The 22,172-nt window shown below is 39.6% G+C and overlaps 1 protein-coding gene across 1 annotated transcript; it reads right to left on the bottom strand.

The window, feature by feature from the left end:
- Positions 1-2,648: 2,648 nt before the first annotated feature.
- Positions 2,649-21,677, bottom strand: sacs2 (sacsin molecular chaperone 2; the record flags this gene model as incomplete). The annotated part of the gene is given in 8 exon segments (XM_079254723.1): positions 2,649-3,989; positions 3,991-13,556; positions 13,638-13,726; positions 14,078-15,506; positions 15,617-15,763; positions 17,182-17,293; positions 18,471-18,558; positions 21,649-21,677. Coding segments are annotated over 8 exon segments (12,801 nt in total).
- Positions 21,678-22,172: the final 495 nt, after the last annotated feature.

The following is a 22,172-nucleotide window of genomic DNA, read 5'->3' on the forward strand; positions in this document are numbered from 1 at the left end:
CTCAACAAACTCGTTGACTTAAAGAAAGATGCATTTGTCTGATATATGCTTAGTTGTCATTATTTTCATAACATGATTTCATAATAAATTCAAAATAAGTGCTTTTAACTTTAAACGCGTTTTTACTCAAAACTGACCACACTTCATTCATTCATTCATTCATTTTCCGAACCGCTTATTCCAATTCAGGGTCGCGGGGAAGCTGGAGCCTATCCCAGCCGGCTTTGGGCGACAGGCAGGGTACACCCTGGACAGCTCGCCAGTCCATCGCAGGGCCTGACCACACTTCTGTTGCCAAAAAGATATTTTGAAAGAATTATTGGACCACCTTTTTCATAAGATTTGTTACGGCATAATACACTGTTTTCTGGACTAGCTGAAGGGAGGTATAGTTAAACTAGGGTTAAATCTCCATCCAGCAATAAGATAACCTAAGATATAATGATTATCCTCCCAGTTTTATAGCAGACGTAACTTTATGATTATGTCACCTGTAAAGTTCTAAAGATGACGCGGCACCAGTACCGCCGACACTTTGAATCAATTCTGGTGTCTCGTTGGGATGTAGGAAGAGTCACGCGTCATCAGTCATGTGAGAGAGAGCTTTGATACAGGATTTAATGTGGCGTTTTGAACAAGTATGTTTTATTGAACAGGAAACTGGCTTCAATGCATCTGTTTCAAATCTCCCATCTCTAATATTACATGCATTTTCTTACATATATTCTGTTCTATTCTCCAGTCATTTAGCAGAGGGTTTTATTCAAAATGACTTACATATGAGTGAGAACAATACAAGCATGAAATCAAACAGTAGAGGACATCGTAGGAAGGTGCTAGTGGACTGTCCAGTTGAAAGCAGGTCCTAGCTAGCTAGCTTTTAAACCTTAGCTAGCAAGAGGTTTAAAAGGCTCTTTATTTAAGCCTACACAATCAAAGGATTATAATTTACATGTACAACAACCAAGGGGGAGGGGAAAAAATTTTGAAAACCAAACAATTCTCTGTAACTGAACACAGAACATTTTGCAGACCCCAGAAATCCACAACCTGTTTGTGAGTTTAAAAAAAAAAATCCAATTCCACCCTAAGCCGAGCAGCCAATAACCTGGTGAAAACCAGGCGAGCATCCTCTGACTCTCGATCCTTGATTCTGTTCCTTCTGGTCTTCCAAATGGCCAACAACCAAGGTACGTTTCCTGAATGTTGTCTTGTTTCAAGGTCAAGGTTAAAATGTCTTGTTCCAATGACAACTAAGAAAAACCCTAACACGACAAGGTATAGAGACATTGATGTTAACGTTGTGGTATTATCACCACTAATAGATTTAGTTTTGATAAATTGTATGAGATAAAGGAATTACAATGGAATAGACCACATTCATTCAATAATATCAAACTTTTGTGATTTAGGGTAAATTATATACTAAAGTTGCATATTCCTGACTTTTTGTGACTAGCGTACATAGACCGTAGACTGTATATAAAAACGTAGACCAAAAAAAAGTGGGACACAATTGGTGGCAGTTTCATCAATTATTTATTCATAATAATGCAAACAAAAGTAGTCAAAGAAAAGGATTAGTTCATTTTCCTTTTTAACTAAGTACAATTAGCATCTTTATTATTATAACAGGTTTAATATGTCCAATAATTAAAAAGAAGCAACTGTGATATCTGCATCTCTTCACAGATCGTATTGGTCCTCATGCTGTCCTACATGTTTAAAAGAAAAATAAAGAATCTAGACTGCCATGTATAGAACAATGTTATAGCAGCTTATAGAGATGTAGAGATAAAACAATATTACATACATTAATACATTTATGTTTGTTAAATGAACTCAACTAGACTTTGGATAAATGAAAACATATTTTAAAAATTGGCTGTATTCTGATCAAAGTATCAAAGTTAAAAAAAGATGGATATAAGAAATATCTTGGTCACATTTCTCACAACAGCTCTCAAGAAGATATATTTTAAAATATTAAAAGTCAAACAAAAAGATTTTTTGGCAACTAACTGAAAATAATCTGAACTAAAATCCCATATTTAATTTACAGTTTTGTATTTTTTATTTTTTTTTATCTTCAATTACTCTGTATGGAGAATGACACAGTGACTAGCATTTTCAGATCAGTCATCAATAACGTCATCCTTTAGTGAGTATTTCTAGTTTTGGCAAAGTTTTACAGTGAATCTTCTGCACTTCAGAGCATATAAATCAGTATTCAGTAGTAAACAGTAAGAATCTTTAGAAAATATTGTCATCAGTAAGAGTTGTAAATGACGGCAAACCCACAAAGTCATTTGGTGATTACAGTTTTCATCAATCAAAAGTCATAAATGCATCCAACATATAAAAGTATTTTACATCTTCAAAACAAAGTTAACATTAATTTCAGTAGTCACATTTTTTGCCCCTTTAAACAACTGAAGCTTTGATTATAAGGGATAAAACATTATCAGCATTTATCATAAATTAAAAAATACCTAACTCCTCTGCCACAAAGCCACAAAAACAATCCAGCTGCAATTGCTAAAAGCTGGTGAAGGAATGGAGTAAAAATTTAAATAAAAAAAAAACATTTTTGTCTTTGTGCGTATCAGATCACCTTCCTAAGACAGAGGACTACTTTGAGTTCCTGTCTAGTTCACGTATTTTTCAACTTTACTCAGCAGCTCAGATGCCATTTGGAGCGCTTGCATTCCCTGCTCTGCTCTGAATTGTCCATTTGGGATATGAGGGTATGAATGGTAGGTGGGATATTGAGTCTTCTTGGGATCCACACCCAGGATCTCCAGACGTTTCACTATTTGAGGTAGATCTGTCAGTACAGAGTGGTACCGGGAAACCTTCTCTGCAATGCCTGAAATAGAGCTGTTGGTGGGACATTTACCATTACGTTTAAACTCTGCAGCTATGAGAGCCTTCTCCACTGCTTGATGAACTTTAAACAGACACCACTCTGTGCTCCTTCCATCCATGTCTTTTTCAGCTGCGTCCAGATCACAGCGAGCCTGTTTGAACCAGCGCTGAGCCTCCTCTTTGTTCGGTCTTGGGACATTTGTGTTATAGCTCCAGAAGTTGTAGGAACGGTGGCCCCTAGAAAATCTCTCTCGACCACTTCTATGATACCTGGCCTCCTGGTTCCACTGGTGGAAAAAGTCCCGGAAGTGCGAGTAACTGCTTGAATTAGATGAACAGGATGGGTGTACAGTTTTGCCTTTGCTGAGCTCATCAATTCGATTCTGTAAATATTTGAAGGCCTCTGTGGCGAGAGACTGGCAGTCAAGATTTTTGTCAGGATGCCATCTAAGGTACAGTCGCTTGATGCCTTTCTGCCTCTCCTCCTCAGGAAGACTCCAGATCTCAGACAGACATTTGTCAATTTCCTTTTTGGCTTCATCAAGAGAGGCTGGTAGGGAACTTTTGGAAGGTTTGGAAGAAGGTGGTGGAGATCCTGTCAGCAGCATCAAATCCATGCAGAAGGCACCAGTTGTCACCTCTTCTTTTAGTTTCTTTTCTCGTTTAAACTGATATAGATCAAGATGGCTGACCTGCATAAGCTCGTACTCTCCGATTTCTATGTTATATCTCTGAGAACATCGTCTGCAGGACCCAGGAAGCTCTTCAATAACAATGGCATAAATGTACTTATTGTTTGTGCTGTAACCAACGTATTCTCCCTCCTCGAAGTTGTTTAGGAAACTCATGTCCAGTGAATCATGCCATTCAACAGGAATTTCTGTCCCAGGGGCTGGTGGACTGAGAATTAAACGTTCAGTTTCAGCACTATCATGGATCTCATTGTCAGCCAGAGTTATTAGAACATCTTCCTGATCATCGCACATCAGAAGTTGTCCAAGCACTAAGAGGTGACCTGATGGAATCTGGTGTCCTAAAAGAGCATTAATCTCCTTTACCAATGTCATATTAACTTTATTTATCACTTTTGGAGCCATATCATGGTTGTGCTGTAAGTAAAAAAGTGCAGCCTTGTTGCTCTCGTTTGACGTAAACATGGGTTTCTCTGGTAGTTTTGTGTAGCGGCTCTTCGCCCAGCCACAGCATCGTTTTCAGAGTTTTGCAGCAGACAATATGAATACTGCCAAAGGTCTTCTCACACATCTTAGCTGCTTCCTCTTGTGTTGTTTTTCCTTGAGACTGCTCTCTGAGAAGACAGATTAGTCCGTATCTGAAAGCTTCAGAGGACAGATGTTTATCAAACCATCCACTAAAGTCACAACTGGTCCCAAGCTCACACAGCTGTGACTCCACCATGTTTTCTTGAGTGATCTTAGACAGCATCTTAAGTTGAAATTTCTGAGGCAGCAACTGGACCAGTCGATGTTGCTCATAGACATCACTGTCCAAATGGCAGTTGCTGAGTTTCTCGAGCAACAGGAACTTATTCTCCAGAGCTTCTTCCACCCTTTTGGTCTCAAATACTGTGTCATTGTAGTAGAGGGAGCATGATGGATGCAACTTTCCATCCACTGCAGGAAGATACAGAGTTTTAACATCATCAGTGAGGACTTTGTTTCCCTGGGTTTTGATGAGCTGAAACAGTTGCTCAACAGCCCGTTTTACAGCCTTCAGCTGGTTTGGGTTCATCTGTGCTTTATCACGGGAATCAGCATAAACATCTGCCAGGACGTTACAGTACTGCACAGCAGTAGCTTCATTCTTCACTCCAATCTTCTTGAAGAAATCTGCGTAAATGGCATCTTTTGGAGGAATTTTGTACAAATATGGCCTGAAGTCAAGGTCATTGTGGAGTGACAGACACACATTTTCAGGCCTTAAAAGTTGTGTGTCTTCTTCAACCAACACAACAGGAAGTCCAGCCAGTGGCTGCTCATCAAAGTCATTTGCTTGCAGGTGGGCGTATGAACTCCGAAACACATCAGCTCGGGTTCTGATCAACTCTTCAGTCTGACATGGTGACTGACAGATGTTTCTCATGTTGCTGGTAACATAGTGTGGAGGTGGCTGATCATAAGCTCCTACAGCTTTCATCATTCGCAGAAGATTTGCAGAGATGTAAACTTTTAGATCTATAATTGGCATTGAGGACCAGATCAGTTTTTGATATTTCAGATCTTTGTCAATCAAAGATCCTCTGATTTGAACAGCATCTCTCTCTGCAGCAAATGGTTGGTGATATTTGCAAAGTTCTCCTTGAATCTTCTCAGGAAAAATGAACCTGATGTCAGCTATGCTCTGTAGCAACTTTGTGTCTTTGTCATTCATCACTTTTTTCAGAGCTGTTCGGAGAAGTGATGTTGATTTCTGCTTCAGTTCTTCAAGTTTACTATTTCCTTTTGCTTCTGATTCCAATTCGTATGAAAATTGTATTATGTCATCTCTAGACACTTCATGCTTCATTCCAAACTCTCTAATCAGCTTTCTTGCCTGGTCTGTTCCATGTTTATCTCCATTGCATAACTCCTTCCAAAATTTCTCAGGCACAAACCTCCCCGGAGGCACCATTCTCCTGTAAAGTTCAACATTGTCATCAAAGTAATATGATGCTGTCTCCAGTCTACCTTGAGAGCTGCGAATCAGTTTGACTGTCTTCATGGAGGACACAATTTCGTCCTTGAACTTACTTTGATTTAAATTATATTGTAGTAGCAATAACAGCTCAAGGCAGTGCAAAGTCTGTTTCTCTGTGAGTGTGTGAACAATGGGCAGAATGAACCTCATGAAATACTCCAAATCATCCAGGGTTTTTATGTTCAGCAGTTCTGCCAGAGTCTGGTTTTCTGGGCTGCATTTCAGAAAGATGGTGTTGATGTTGGGCAAAGTCACCAAATCTGGAAATCTCACTGACGAAAAACAGTTGAGGACAAAAACTTGTGCAGGTCCATCAATCCTCACTCGCACATCATTGATTGTTTCAAACAACGGTAAGGATTTAAGCTTCTTCTCATACTCAGGATTGTTTTTGGATGTGGATACTCCAAACTGCAGGAACTTCTGAAGTGTTTTCATGTCATCAGTTGAGAGGTGGGAAAACTCTGAGTGGTCAGTGTTGCAGATCTGGTCCAACACTGAACTTGGGTCATTTATATTCAAGAGTTCAGAACGTAAATGTAAATAAACCTGTTTATCTATCTTATTAAAGAAAAGGCTATCATGCCTCATAAAACCAAGTTTAATGAGAATTGCAGGTATTTCTTTGTGTGAGTCATGTGGAATCACACTTGAGATGTTTTTCATTGTTCGCAAGAATCGCTTGTTATTTGGACCCACGACAGGTAGAATGCAGAAGTCACATAGGAGTTTCCTCATGTCACTAAATGACATTCTTTGGTCATTATCAGAAAATATTTCAAATTTAACTTGACTTAATATGAACCTCCAGAGGGACTCCAGCCATGACAGCATGTTTTCATCCAAGACATGAAGACTAGTGTCCGGATCATTTTCACAGTTTTGAAGATGACTTTGCACTAATGGCTTCAAAAATTCTGCTGCATCAGACAGTGTCAAATTCTTGACAAACTTAAAAGTTTGCAGAAGTTTAATATTCTCTTTAACAGTCTCCTGATCTGCAAATTTGTCTTCATTTCCAACAAAAAGACTGTCATATCCTGATATCAGCTTTGGAGATTCAGAGTTAAATGTTCTCAGAATTTTATCTCTTGTTAGAAGAAGTGGGAGTCCATTCAGTAATGTTGGATTCTTCTTCATATGCTGTTCGATGCTTAATTCATTCAAACAAAAGTTGAGGAGCTGAGAACATCTTGTTTGATCTCTGATCAGAGTTTCTGTGATGGGTAATGGTAAATTCTTAACTGTTTGGGTTGGATCATTGAGGGGTGTGACTTTTAAGAAAGTCCGCACAGCAGCAGGACTGACTTCTTTCACATCAATGCCAGCAGCCTTGATGCTTTTCCAAATACATGGCATTTTGTCAGAAGTAGGAACCAGTTTCATTCCAAGGTCTTCCAGGATGGGGTTAATCTTATCAAATGTTGAGTGTATCAGGTAAGGATCCTTAGTTATCTCTGTTTCGCTGAGGTTACACCAGTCAAAAGAAAACTCTTTGAATTCATAATTTGCAGTTTTGCGTATTGAGCTCCTCAACACTGGGATCACATCAAGGCCTTTCTCTTTCATCGACCTGTAGACCTCATGTATCATTTCATGCCACTCTGGATCAACATTTGTAGACACAGTTGGCCAGAAGAACAGATATGAGCTATTAAGATATGATTCAACATCTCCACGAGGAACTGTCTTGACTTTTAGTTCACCTCTGATGTAATACAAGAGATCTGCATACAGCGGAGCAATGATGCTTTTCTTCAAATATTCATTCCAGTTTGTCTTATGACTTTGGCCATCTTCTTTCCACAGATTTCTCCTGCCAGCATCCACCTCAAAGTTTCCATTGACATGTACTGGCAGTCCAGTTTCTCCAGGAAGGGGGAGGGAGCAAAATGCTGCACCTTTGAAGTCCATTTTCTTGGATTGTGATTCCTTTACGCTCACACGTGCAGCGACTGCTCCCTGTGGAAGTTTGTTTGATAGTTTTCTATCATTACTGTCTTTGAATGAGCCGATCTGTTCAGCAATGATCCATTTAGTTTCTCTCTTGTATGAGGTGGAGATGGTGGTTTCATAGAAAGCCCGGTCTGGGGTAATCGGTCTCTCAGATTTAAGTGCATTTTGTAGATGTTTCACAAATCTATCTTTTACTTCCCGACTTTCTTCTGGCAGAGTTTTTTCTACTTTAAAGATTGTGTTAAGTTTTCCTGAATCTTCATTGATTACATGAATTTGTATTTTGCAGATGTTTTTCAGGAACAGCATTAAACCTTCTGGATCTTCCGACAGAGCAGAGCACAGTTCTCTCATGTCACCATCAGTGACTTCTTGTTGTGATATTTTTGAGTGTTTTGCATTTATTCTCGTCCTCAGAGGTAATCTGAACATAGTGCCCTCTTTAAGAGAGAATTGGTCAGGAAGGAATGCAGTGTAGACATCCATGTACATTTCCTTGAATCTGTCAGCTAGTTTGTAGCCAGTGCCAGATGGTTGTTTGTCTGAGTGACATTCAATGTATTTCTTGTTGGGATCAGAAATGCAAAGTAACTCATCTCCAGTGAGGACTGAAGGGCAGTCAGTCAGGTGGTAAACAGAGTTGAATCCAACTCCATATTTGCCTATTTTCCCAGGAGAGTTTTGCTTTCCTCCTTCTCCCAGTTGCTGGATACCAGTCAAGTCATCTTTAGAAAACACTTTGTTGTTGAACACACACAGTGCTGGACCCTGCAGATGGTTCCATCTCTTCCCAAATGTTTTTTCTTCTCCATGTTGCCTTTTGTCCCAAACAAAGTGGATTTCTGTAGCGTCAGCATCATCAGCATTTTGGATGAGCTCTTTCAGAATGTCCTTTTTTGATGGATAAGCTGAAATGATGCCTTTTATTCGAACTGATAGTTCTTCATGCTGCTCAAACTCAAAAGCAAATGGTGAAATGTCATCTTTGCTGTTTTCCAGACTGTGATGCCTTGTTGTTTTAATTGCAAGGTGGCGAGCCATGGCACGTGAGATATGTGGGTGACACAATGTGACGCCTGGGCTTACTGGCATCCATGGACTGTCATTGTAAATCAGCTCTCGTGCAGGTTGTAAAACACCATGCTCATTGGGTACCAGACAGTCATCCGGTGTTTTCTGTTGTGGCTCAAATATTCCTTTGATTAAAATAGTGAGACAAGTTGATAGATCACTCGCTGGCAGTGGTTTGTTTCCATGTTTAGAGTGCAGTTCCTGGAGAACAGTGAGAAACTGGTTGATGGTAAACTCTTTTTTAACACCCACACTTTCCCAGAGATTCCTGAAGTTACTGAAGGCAGGTGGAAGTATGTGGAGATAAGGTTTTGCTTCAAACTGCTCAACTTCAGCAACACAGCTGACATTTACAAATGTACCACCAACAAGGATGAATGGGAATGAATTTGCCCTCTGTGAAATCAAAGCTGTATCCGTGCAGCCACTGATACACTGATCTAGATACTTGTAGCACTCATTTGCTATTGTGAGCAGCATAGATTTGTCAATGGATTGTGATTCCTCACATGCTTCTTCCAGCTGCTGAAGAACAATGTTTGGATCTGGACTCCTGCGAACTTCTAAGACGTCTAAAAGTGGATCAGTGTTGTTTATGTTTAGACCAGTGTGATCCAGCACAGGATGCGTCAGGTTAACAAGCTTGGAGAACTTGTCACTGAAAACAGCTGTGGGCATTTGAAGTGTTTTATTTCTCTGCATCTTTACGTCACCAGGGGAAAATGCAGGGAGAAATGCAGTCATCTTCAGTGTTTCCCAGTGGAAAGATGGTTGGTCGTCCATGTGATTCCTCATAAGCTCAAGGAGGCATTTTAGACATCTGTATGCTTTCCCTTCGTCCACTCTCCAGATGTCACTGACTGTGCCTGCTTTCTGTGTGATGTCCTCCAGTGGAAGATCATCATTTGCCATTCCAAGATCCATCAGACGCTGAATCGTTCTGGGGGAGCGAAAGTCATTTTTGGTACCAGCAAGCAATCGTCCCTCCTCTGTTTCGAAAAGACAGGCCACTTTCCCAGATGGGTTCACAAGCTTGTTAATATACTGGAGCTGTCCATCTGTTGCTGGTATGCATGGACATGAAACCAATAGATCGTCAATTTCTTTGATGTTAAGGTCAATTGCATGCAGTATGAGTGTGTCTCTGCTTTTAGGGTCCATGACTTGAAGGTTTTTGAACACTACTTTTTGATAAAACTTCTCCCAGTTCCAGGTTCTGTTTTTCAAAACCTCCTCTAGGCCAGCTTGTCTGAAACTGTTTCTCAACCATACTGGAAGTGGAACAACAAAACTGGATGTTCTGCCATATTTCTTGCAAACCTGTGCTGCAAGTGTGCTGATGTCTTTATTTTTTTCAATGTTCTCATGCAGGAATATGGCATCATTTACTGAGCACCAGTCTTCTCCATCACACAGGAGCTCTGGGCCATTGGGTTGCTGAGCAATGGCAGAATAAAACGCATCTACCAAAGGCTTGAAAGTATTGCTCACTTTCTCCCTGTCAGGCCAAAAAGTGTGGTAACGGTAGTCCTCTAGCTGCTTCTTTTCAGACATGCTCTTTAGTGCCAAAAGGGCAGTAACATATGCAGTCACTAGAGGGTCCTGAAGAAGTGCTTTGTTCCAGTCATTTTTCTCTCCACTTTCCCACAGACCTTTTCTATTGCTCATCACAGCAAATGTTCCATTTACATTTACTGGGAGACCAGTTCGAATGGGAAGAGGAAGGAAGCAAAATGCTTGTCCAACAAGATCTGTTTCAAGTGGGGACAGTTTTTGACTCTCTGGGTTGTATTTTAAGGGCACAGCAATCCCTCCGATGGGCAAGGAAAATCTGGATGTCTTGTTTTCTTGAAGAGACATGTTCAGGGACTGATTTGTCCCAAAGCAATTGTACAGCAGCCAGTACTGCTCTTCACTTTCACCATACTGTTGGCTTGTTATTCGGACAATGCTGACTGTGTCATTGTCAATAATTTCTTTGCATTTCCCATCAAGCTTCACCAGTGCTTTCTCAGCTTGGTGTTGTTTAGATAAACTAGTTTCATCTTGGACCTTCTCTGTACCTGCAACAGTTTTGGACACAGTCAGGATGGTCTTTACGTCAATGTCTCTGGGTGGAGTTGACCCTTTGTCTGAGATGCTTTGTAGGGACAACGTTTTGATGTTCTTCAGGAAAAGCAGGTGACTTTGAGCACTGGTTGTGAAGTTCTGCTGCAAAGCAATGATGTCACGTTTATGGTACACTTTTTTGCTGATTTCTGAATTCTGAGCCTCCTCTTCTCTTCGGAAAGGCAGTTTGATCAGAGTTCCTGCGTAGGGTTCAGGGGGACTTTTTCTGGTGAGATTACAGTCAAAAATACATTCATAAGGTGCAAACTGACCAGGAAAGCAATCAAAAAGTCTCTTTTGAGAGAGATCCAGTCTGATTCCAGGGTTTGTTTTGTGTTTGATGTGCTTCTTAAGGTGAGTAACATTTGGGTCAAGAATGAGAAGTCTGTTGCCACTGAGGATGGAGGGCACATCTGTCACATGATACACAGTATTGAATCCAAGTCCAAACTTTCCAATCTTTTCCACTTTGTTTTCTTTTGAGGCAGAGCCAACCCTGACAATATTTTCCCAGTCCTCAGCCGAGAACTGCTCATTATTAAATGCCCAGAGACATGGTCCCTGACAAAGGGCCATGTCAGGATCAATGAGACTGTCTGGTTTTTCTTTGTGCACTCTGAAATCCACCATGAATTTACATTCATCTGCTCCAGCATCCTCGGCATTCTGAATGAGCTCTTTGAAGATGTCAGTTTCTTCATCATACTCTTTCAGGATGTTTTTAAGTCTCATGGTTATTGGTTCAGATTGTCCACACTCTTCTATTCCCACTAACTCTGGAGCGAGGATGTAGTTACTGAGGAACTGGATATCCAACCATTCAGCTGTTGCTATTGGGATTTCTTTATGTAAGAGATACATATTGTCTTGACTGAAATGATGATCTTTCAGTCCAGTTTTGCTGACATCACAGAGCAGTGCTTCTGATCGTGGCTTCAGCGTGAATAGTCCATCCTCTATGATGACTGGCACAGGGATGTCATCCTGAACTGCCTTCTTCTCTCTGCACAACCAGTTAAGAATTTCTATGGACACTTTTACCTCTGCAGGACTTGCAAATGGTTGCTCTCGTCTTTGAATGTTGTTCTGGATTGAATGAAGGATGTCAATAATTTGTTCACTTGAAAGGGAATTTTTGAGGCCAAACTCCTGGAGCAGCTCCTTGTAGAGCAAGAATTCATGTGGCACCTTCCCAATGTAAGAGCTCAGATCTAGATCACATGGGTAGTCAAGAATCAGGTCCTGAGGTGAAACAAACTGGTTGTAGGCCCACAGCCAGTGTGTCTCCTTAGTCATTACGGCTGCAAATGCGGAAATGTTTTCCTGCATGTGACTATAAATGCTATGCAAGCTTTTTTTGAATCCCTTATTCATATCAGGATTGGTCATTTCCTGTGCTTTGGATTTCAAGACTGACAAGTTCTCAATGACTTTTTCAGGTGGGGGCAAGCGTTTGAGGCCAAGCTTGGTATTCACTCTGTCACTGAGCTTCCCTGCAAGGGGCATTACATGTCCAACAATGTCCTCAAACATGATGTGTCTCATTTCATCTGGGCAGTAGAAACAACTTTCCTGGGATTTATCACTAAACTGTCCTTTGTCATTTCCAGCTTGATCTCCTGGGATCCATTTTAGCTTCCTAAGCTGAGTAAGCTGCTCATTTGAAAACTTTGTCTGTAGGTTTTTAGCATCCAGTATTTCCAAAAGAACATGAGCCTTGTTAAGAGCCTGAGCGTGTGAGTGCACATGCAGTTTGTCGATCTGTGTGGTGACATACAAGAACAGCTCTGATGACAAATCAGCTTCTTTCTTTAATCCAAGATCTGTCAGGCTTTCCAGCATCTGTGGAGTTTTAGTGTAAACAGGTGGGGGGAAGAACTCTGACTCGAAAATTACTTTGAAAGTTTGAATTGTTGGGTCAAAAAAGGATGACGTCTTTTTCATTTGTCCATTTACTTCCATGAAGCTCAGTTCCCTACATCTGTGTTTCAAGGGCTGATTTTGAGAGAAAAGGATGTTACCATGCTGTAAAATCCATGTCATTGTTTTCTCAGTTTTATCTTTGCTGCAAGTCCCTCTCTCGATACAGTCAATGAGGACAAGCGCTGCTTCAGCTGGGTTCAAGAGGTTAACTTTGAGCAGTTTTAACAGTCTGCGATCAGCCTCAGTAACACACTGAATGACTGAATCAGGCATGGGCAGATCTGCAGGTACTACTGGATCAGATGTTAGAAGCACAGCCTGTTTGGATCGAGCTGCAACACTGGATCCTCTCATTGTTTGAAACAGAGGCAACATCAAGAGTAAATCTTTCTCTCTGTCTGAGAGAGAACTCTGGTGGGAGAGATAATCCTTCAGTTCTTTGTGAGACTCAGACTCTGATGAGACGTCTCTGATGAGACACTCAGAGTCTAGATTTTTCAAGAGCTTCATGACACTCTTTGGAGATGGGCTTAGTACATATGTGTCAAGGTCTTCGTGCTTAATCCACTCATTTCCTCTCACCACTGTGCCACCTACTTTGGTCACCAGCTGAGCTATTTGATCTGGCAAACGACTCTTCTTTCTGCTCTGAAAAATGAGGGTTGTGTTGTTTTGTAGTTTAGCTAGTGACACATGCTGACCAACAGACAGGGGGCTGACAGGAATCAGAGGTATGTCAGTGAAATCACTTAGCTCACTGAAGTGTGTGTTGAGAAACTTCCAGAATTCGTGAAGCCAGTCCGATGGTGGATGCTGACTCTTGCTGCTGTCCCATGTTACAAGAGTCCTTCCAGTCTGCTTCCAGTCCTGTGGCAAATATCTTCTTGTGTATTCAGCCAAGTGGCCCTTGTCTATGTTGATCACCCTGAATAAATCTGAAAAGAAGGAGAATTTCACTGTAAAATGAAATTAAATGTGCAGAAAACAGAGTTGCATGTTTAAATAAAATGACTTACTTTTTCTGGCCAGTTTTTTCAGGTTGGTTCTACAAGCTGATGTGAGATCGGGTGCTATGAAGAGGTGTTTACAGTATGGGAGCAGGACTCTAAAAAAAAAAAACCAGATGTGTTTGTTTAATATCCACATAAAACCAAAGAAATCTGCATCAGGTTTTGTGTGAACTCTGTGACTAAAGGTAGATATATCATTACAAACAACTGTTTACATTAAATACTGAAGCAAGGCGTTTGATGTCTATTACATTAAATAAAGTGTATGCCTGCTTTTTAAGACTTAATTAAAAATAAAACATTGTGGAAGGCTTTTCCACCACTTAATCACACACAGAAAAGCTGGGAATTAACTACTTATGGAGTTTGTAATATCTGAACAAAAGGTCAGAAATATTCCTTGAAGGTAAAATATCAAACGTTAAAGGCCGACAAAGTATAACTACCTTGGAAATTCCTTGCTGTCAATTAAAACTGTGTCCTCCTCTTTGTCTGTGAAAGATCTGAAGGTGCCGTCACTGAGTGGAAGCAACTGAAGACCCTTGAGTTCTTTGTATTCTCCATCAATCAGTATGTACTCTAAAATACACCGTTTGTCCTCATTAGGGATGCCGTTTACTCCAGTTCTATGTAGAACTTGTCTCAAGAAGGCTGGAGTCACATGTTTTGGGGTTGAGTGGTGTGGAATGGCGTTGATAGCGCTGGCCACACTAACAGGTAAAGTGACAAGATTTTCTCCACAGGACACCAGGGTTCTTCTGATGGCAGATACTATGTCAGGGCTTGTTGGACCATTGCAGGGCAGCACAGCCTCTGATAGAGGGATAAACTTTCGTTCATCTTTGGCAAGAGAAAGGATAGCCACATTCTGTCTGAATAAGTTATCAAAAACATTCAGAGCAACATCACGCCATTTCTCTTTGTGCTGCATCTTATTGATATGAGGCCAAAGATTGTACACAGAAGAAACAGGAAGACGGGATTGTTGGGAAAGTTTGATGGCATCTTGAATGATTTTCAGGTATGCTTGTGGGAGCACTCTCTTCACCAGCAGTTCATTCCACAAAGCGTGTTCATCGTGTTTCTGGTCTGTCTCTTGCCACTTGATGTGTCGTCTATTGTCTGTGAGGCCAAAGCATGCATTTACATAAACTGGGAGGCCTGTGTTGTTGGACTCATTGTTTGGGAGAGGGAGGAAGCAGCTCAGTCTACCCTCACCACAATCTTTCTCCTCACCACAGTGGAATGCCAAGTCAACTTGAGGAAAATAGCTCAATTTTTTTGCAAGGACATCAAGATCTTTTACTTTTCCCTCTTTCATGGTGCATGTTGTTATCAGCCACGTTGTTTCTCTGTGGTCTTCTGAGTCGAGAGTTATCTGTTTGAATCTTGTCAAACCCTCAATGACTGAGTCATGCTCTGACTTTACAGTGACTCCTGTGGGATCTGAAGATTTCACCTTCAGTCTGTTGTGAACGGTGCCATTAGCACTGATACGTATCAAGGATACAGAGGTCACATTTTTCAAGAAGAGGAGGCTCAAGCCTGCATCTTCAATGAAGCTGTCAAACAGTTCAGAAACCTTATTTGAATCATACAGATTATCTGAGATTTCTGATTTCTTATTGCGTAAAGGGAATCTGAAGATTGTCCCTTTAAAGTACTGATCCTCCTCAACAACTTTAGACCATTCCTGTTTCCCTACAAGCGACACTATATCTCTAAAGGGTTGGAATTGATCCTTTATTGTCATCAGAGCTTGTTGGTGTTCAGGATCATCCAAGGACCACAAAAATCCCCCATTTCTTTCTCCAAAAATGTTTTCTTGGGGGTCCATCAGTCCAAGGTGTCCTGAGCTGAAAATACTAGGCACATCTGTGAATAAAGTAAAGAAGATGTTATGCCATTAATTACCCTATGATCTCAAATAATACCACTTATGCAGAGACTATGGCATATATTAGTAGTAATTATTAAAGTTTCACCTGTTATGTGATAAACAGAGTTGAAGCCAATTCCAAATCTTCCAATTTTGTTTGGGTCGTTGATCTTCCCACTTCTTCCGGCTTTCTGGATCCTTTCCCAGTCATCATCAGTGAACACTGCATTGTTGTATGTATAGAGAGCAGGACCTTTGCCAAAACAAAGATAGAAATTAAAATCCATCCATCCATCCACCCATGCGGGGGCAGCAGCCTAAGAAGGGAACGCCAAACTTCCGTCTCCCCAGTCACATTTGCCATGCCAAGACGTTCCCAGGCCAGCCAAGAGATATAATCCCTGGGTATTCCTTGGGGTCTCCTCCCACAGGGATGTGCCCAGAACACCTCATCAGGGTGGCATCCATGAGCATCCTAACCAGCTCCTTTCAATGCAGAGTAAAGCTGCAACGATTTGTCGACAAAGTCAACAACGTCGGCAATGAGAATTCATCGACATGAAATTTCATTGTTGACACGCTGTTTTATTAACGCCCGTAACGGCTTTGCTAATAAAACACGGTGCCAGGTAACTTAATGTAATTTACCAACCACGGCTTTTCAGACAGGATACGAACTCTGTTGGCATCAAGTAGGCGGCAATGAGTATGCCCACTCCTGCTTGGCACCTCTCACGGGAAGCAACTCCATCATGAAAGAAGGTCCAACCCTTCTCAGGGATACTGGTTCCAGAATCCAAGTCCTGCGTCGAGATGAGGCCAGCTATCTCTACCCTGAACCGCTCAGCTTCACGCACCAGCTCTGGCTCCTTCCCCACCAGAGAGGTTCCATGTTCCTAGAGCTAATTTCTGCAGTCAAGGATCAGACTGTCAGGATCCCCGCCTTCGGCCACTGCCCAGTTCACACTGCACCTAACCCTTAAGGCCCCTCCCACTGTCATTCATTCATTCATTCATTTATTCATTCATTTACATCCCTCACATTGAAATACTTGGAAAACGAAACTTTCAATCATAAAAGACTGCTATTATAATATTAGATGATCTTACAAGACTTTAAAAGTCAGATACTTTTTTTCTCAAATAACAGAAGTTATACAGTAGTGAGTATCAGTACTAACCATTTAGATTTTTATGCTGATGAACAATGCCAAATCTTTTATGATTGGTGTAAGGAATTCAGTGTGGTTCTATTCGTGGACTAACAAGCAAAGGCATTTTGTATTTCCAGTGAAGTGTACAAATATGCAAATTCACCCAGTAAAATGTGATTTGTAAATGCCAGCTTGCAATGGGGAAAAACAAAATGCTTGTTGGATTGTTAATAAAGAATCTGATGGCAAAACTCAACTTATGCCACTGGGGGTCCATGTAAATGAACTCAAATGGGTAGTTTTATAAAAGAATCAATGTTTGAGTCTTTTGTAGGTGCAACATGGTGCAAACAGTTTAGTGTAAATAGAGCTAGTGACACACTGCATCCTAAATAGAGCTGAACAGCTACAAAAAAATGGAAATGTTAATAACAAGGGATGACATTTGAAGCTATGAACTTCTTTTATTATGTTTGCTCTGAGTCATAGTTTGTGTTTCTGTGATGCCTGTAGCTACCTTGGTATTTTCCCAGTTCATCAGTCCATAGACTCTCAGTCTGATAGGTTCTCTCATCGTGGATGAAAACCACCTCTGTAGCTTGAGCATCATCAGCATTTTGGATTAGTTCCTTTCAACAAATAAAAAACAAGGACAAAAGATGCATTTACGGTTTTAAAGACATGAACAAAGAGTCAGCAACATCTGTATGCTCTGACAACCTATGAAACAATACAGATAGAATTTATTATAAACAATGGTTTTATTCCATAATGGGTTACAAGAACACTTGCCTGTGGACTTTACTGTATATAGAAACATTGGACTTTCATAGAACCAACACATTTAAAACTGTTGTTTCATAGTTAATCTGAAGACACACCACCTCCACAATGGGTCCAGTGTGTATCTCAAAATTTGTATCCATATATTGTGTATGTTGAACCTATAACCAACAGTCAGCTTCAGTGAGTTAGTAGCCTTCAGATGCAATACCTAGCTTGCGTTTTCAAACTACTCCAACTATTGTTCTGTGCCACAGCAATATTTCATATGTTTACAGCTGGACCTCAACTACAAGCTTCTTGTGTTTTTTTTGTTTTTTTTCTACACACAATAGTTCAGTATAATGTGGTCTATTTGTGGTGCTGACATTAATCTGGTGCTAAGCACATAAAACCAAGAGATCATTGTAGTTTATCCAGGAACATCACACATCCACTTCATTAGCCACAAAAGAGCTCTCCTCTGGGTTACAGGTGACCATACAAATGTACTATCTGTGTGCACTGTTTCTATAAATCAGGGGTCTTCAACTACGGTCCTCGTGAGATACTATCCTGCAGGTTTCAGTGTTTCCCCGCTGTGACACACCTGACCCAAAGACGTGGCTCACTAACAGGCAGGTGCAGAGGATGACAACAAGTTGGTTGAGAACCCTTTCATTTGAATCAAAGTGTTTTACCAGCGAAACACTAAAACCTGCTGGATGGTAGCTCACAAGGACTGGAGTTGGAGACCCTGCTATAAATGAACAGTGTACTAGCGTTCCGTGCCAGAATGATCACTGGTATGCCATTTGTACATATTAGTTTGTGTCTTTCACTTCCATGTTCTTCTATCGGTGAGGACCATACATTAAAGAACTCCCACATAATCTCTTCTTTAATTAAGTTTAAGTTTTGGAAAATTAAATCACACAAAAATTACTTAACTTCTGCAACAATGACACTTTGACATCCAATGTTCTTTTTAAACATGTCAGCTGCAAGGAAATCAAGCATCATAGCAATTGTCATCCCACCAACCTTTAAAATCTGTCCACCATCTGGATACCGACGCAGAATATCTCTCAGGTAGTCGAGGAATGGTGGTGCTGTGGCTCCAAAGGAAGTCCTAAACAAATTAACAGCATAGAAATAGCAAGAAATTTGAGCTGCAATTCAAATCAGAACAAGGTGCGCCCTACTGAGGCAATGAATGAAAAGAACAAGAATCATAATGTTAAATTTCTGTTTTATCTTCAGCCAGAAATAATCCTGTTGACATAAGTGTAATGCTACATAATGCAACCTATGAGCTTTAGTGTAACTTTGCAAATTTAAAATCAATTTGCAGATTCAGAGTATCAGTTAAGGGAATATAGTGCAATAAAATCAAGCATGCTTCCCCTTGGTCATGTCAGCAGTGACAGATATCCTTTATAGGTATTGATTTCAACGTTTATTTAGGTGGTTGTGGTGTGTTGTTTTGTTGGCCTAAGGCACGTGCCATGAGCTATAGGGTTAGGTAGGCAAACAGCTGCAAATTGCGCTGGACACACAAATGATAATTCAAATGTGTGTATACAGGTAAGTGCTTGCTAAAAGCTGGGGTAGGTAATGTTGGGGAGCTAGCAAGATGTGAAAGTGGCACCCTGTCTGTTTGTGTTCAAGATAACTCAAAAAGTTATTTTAATTAAATATTTTTGGAGTTGTTGGAAATGTAAAAAGGAAGAACAGCTTTAATTTTGGTTGTAATATTTGGATCCAGGAATTTTTTAAAAGCCGTGGTTTGCGCTCTCTGAGTGCTTTTCTAGTTCGCAGCTTTTTCCACCAACGATTTTCTCTTTCTCGGCTGTTTAGTGGGAGGAGGCAAATAAACCGAGCCGGGTCACGAAAATCCTTCCTGCATTCTTTCAGCCATGAAGAAGCTTACAAAACATAAGACATAAACAACTTCAATTCAGCTCAAACATTTTGATTGGTCAGACAGTAAACTGTAAATCTATATTTCTTATTGTTCATGTTTACAAATTGTACAGACTACTATCAGAACGAGGAACCAGTACACCCAGAGTAAAAAAAATATCTCTGAGCAAGATTACCTACCCCAGCTTTAATCTAACACAATCAAGATTGTAAGACATCATTTAAAAACTTGCAAAACTACCTAACTGATTCTGTAGCAGTCACCAGACTATTTAACTTTGTATGCCATTACAACTAGTAGTGTATGTTAATGTTTTTCCTCAAAAGAAAGACACGAACATTGTTCAAGTAGGGTCATCCTCACATCAACCAACCTTAAGAGCAAAATATCAATTCACTAATTCTCCGTGAATGTACGTATAACATTGACATAGTGCAGTCATATGAAAAGGCAGAATAGCAATCTGCTTTTTTACACATATAAAATCATATATGATTTTATATAAAACATATATATTTTATATAAAATCATATATGATTTTATATCATATATCATAAAAACTCATGATTTTATATTAGAGAACGGACTGTACATGCACAAACACACATTGTTGTGATGATATGAGAAGAAAAAGCAGAGCAGTGCTGTGCCTTCAGTAGGTGGGTTGTGCAGCTTTACTGTCTGGCCAGGAGGAGGTGCTACTGAGTCATTTTTGCTGAGCTGAAAGCACTAAATACCATTGATTTTAAATCAATAGGTATTACAGCAGGCATGTCCAAAGTCGGTCCTCAAGGGCCACTTTTGATGTATACTTGTTCCAACACAATTGGCTTTCAATTTTCATTTATTGATCTAACAGCCAATGAAGTTCTTCACAATAACTGATTAGTTTAAATCAGGTGTTTTAAAGCAGGGATGCATGGAAAACCTGCAGGATTGTGGCCTTTGAGGACTGGAGCTGGACACCCCTGTAGTATAGGATATAGGAAATTATCATCTGAAAGACTATATTAAAAAGTAGAAATAATGATTTCAATGGAATGATTCCAATTATTTCTTTCTGCCTTGGGTAGGCACTGCCAACCCTGACTGCACACTACCGGTTGGTTGGCCTATGTTATGGAAAAAAAACAGTTTTATTCAACACAAATTAAATACAAGGATTACTGTAGAACTGGCAGCACAAGAAATTAGCAACTGTGGTGATATATATATATATATATATATATATATATATATATATATATATATATATATATATATATATATATATATATATATATATATATATATATATATATATATATATATATATATATATATATATATAATGTATTTTGGACACTTGCCAAAAGAAGTCTTCCAAATGATGAGACTCAAGTTGAACTTTTTGACAACACGGAAGTCAGTGTGTGGGTACATATGTATGCAACACTGTTTGTTTCTGAAATTTTCTGAAGTCTTTAAAAGTTTTCTTTTCTTTTTTTTGTCTACTTTTTAGTACATCATCTGTTTGATCAGAAAAGATTTAGAGCCACAGATGACAATTTTGTAATTCAATCCATCTTCCCTCTTTTAACTACAGCAGTGACATAACCATGGACATGTTTCTTATCTTGCATGTACACCGTGTCATGTACCTTTCAATCAGTTTGTTCACTAAAGAGGACAACAATTCTGCACTTCCATTTTTTTTATTTTTTTTTTACAAATAACATCATGAAGTTAACCAACTGTTTAATAAATTCCCATGGTGTGGGCATGCAGGGTTTACCTGCCAAAAGAAAAAATAGTTCAAGCTAAAAGGAAATATTTTTCTTTATTGCAAAACATGTGACAAAGTTTAAACTTCATTAGAAGATGAAGCAAGATGTTGGCAACAGTTTACAAGAAATATTCAACGCAGGTATTTTCAGAATAGTTCCTGCATTCCTTTTGCAAAAACATTCAGTTGATACTTCTTTGTTCCTCCTACAGGAAGCTGACATATCTTATATTCATACTAACTAAAACTAAATGTGTTTCAAGTATTATTTGTTTTATTGGTAGTTTTGTTATTGGTTTGAAACATATTATATTTATCTTAATCCAAAAAGAAACCAAAGTAACTCCACAGATTATAGATAATTTTAATTTTCAAACAGATTTAATCAATAAAGACAAATAAAAATAAATCCAATATGTTGCAGTTTAATCCTACAGCCAGAGGAGGCATAATGGAAAACTGTTCAGTGATTGTCTGTTTCTCCCTTTCTTTTAACTGTCATGTGAACTACATGCGGTAGAGCAACTCACCGAGCTTTCTTCCTTGTTTTCTGACTCATCATTGCTGTGTTGATTGCTGTAACAAAAAACATGTAACATAGGATTATGCAAAGTAAATACTTTATGTTGACATCAAACTTAAATCCCAGTAGATTTGTACCATAACTGAGTCTAGCATACCAAAGGATTTAGTAAAGGAGGGCCCAAATCCAGTAGTAGAGAGCTACTGTACTGTCATGCAACTTGTGTTGGAGAACAGATGTATCTGAAAGTTGCAGGATAGCAGCTCTTGAGGACTAGACTATAGTTTATATTTTGAACTGGATTACTTAATATTTGTTGATTTAGTTCAAACAAATGAAAATTTACATTATCACACATGTACCAGTTACTATTCAGTCATTTGTATCTGAAATATCCATTTATAGTGGCTTAGTGTGAATGTGTACATAATCACCGGCGGCTTTTCTAACTCACCTGTTTCATTTAGAGCAGTTTTTCCTCAATCCTGCTCATCAGGACCCACTGCCTCGTGTGTTTTAGAGGTAATCCTG

This window comes from Telmatherina bonti (genome assembly GCF_933228915.1).
Source record: "Telmatherina bonti genome assembly, chromosome: 15".
In the NCBI taxonomy this organism is placed as follows: domain Eukaryota; kingdom Metazoa; phylum Chordata; class Actinopteri; order Atheriniformes; family Telmatherinidae; genus Telmatherina; species Telmatherina bonti.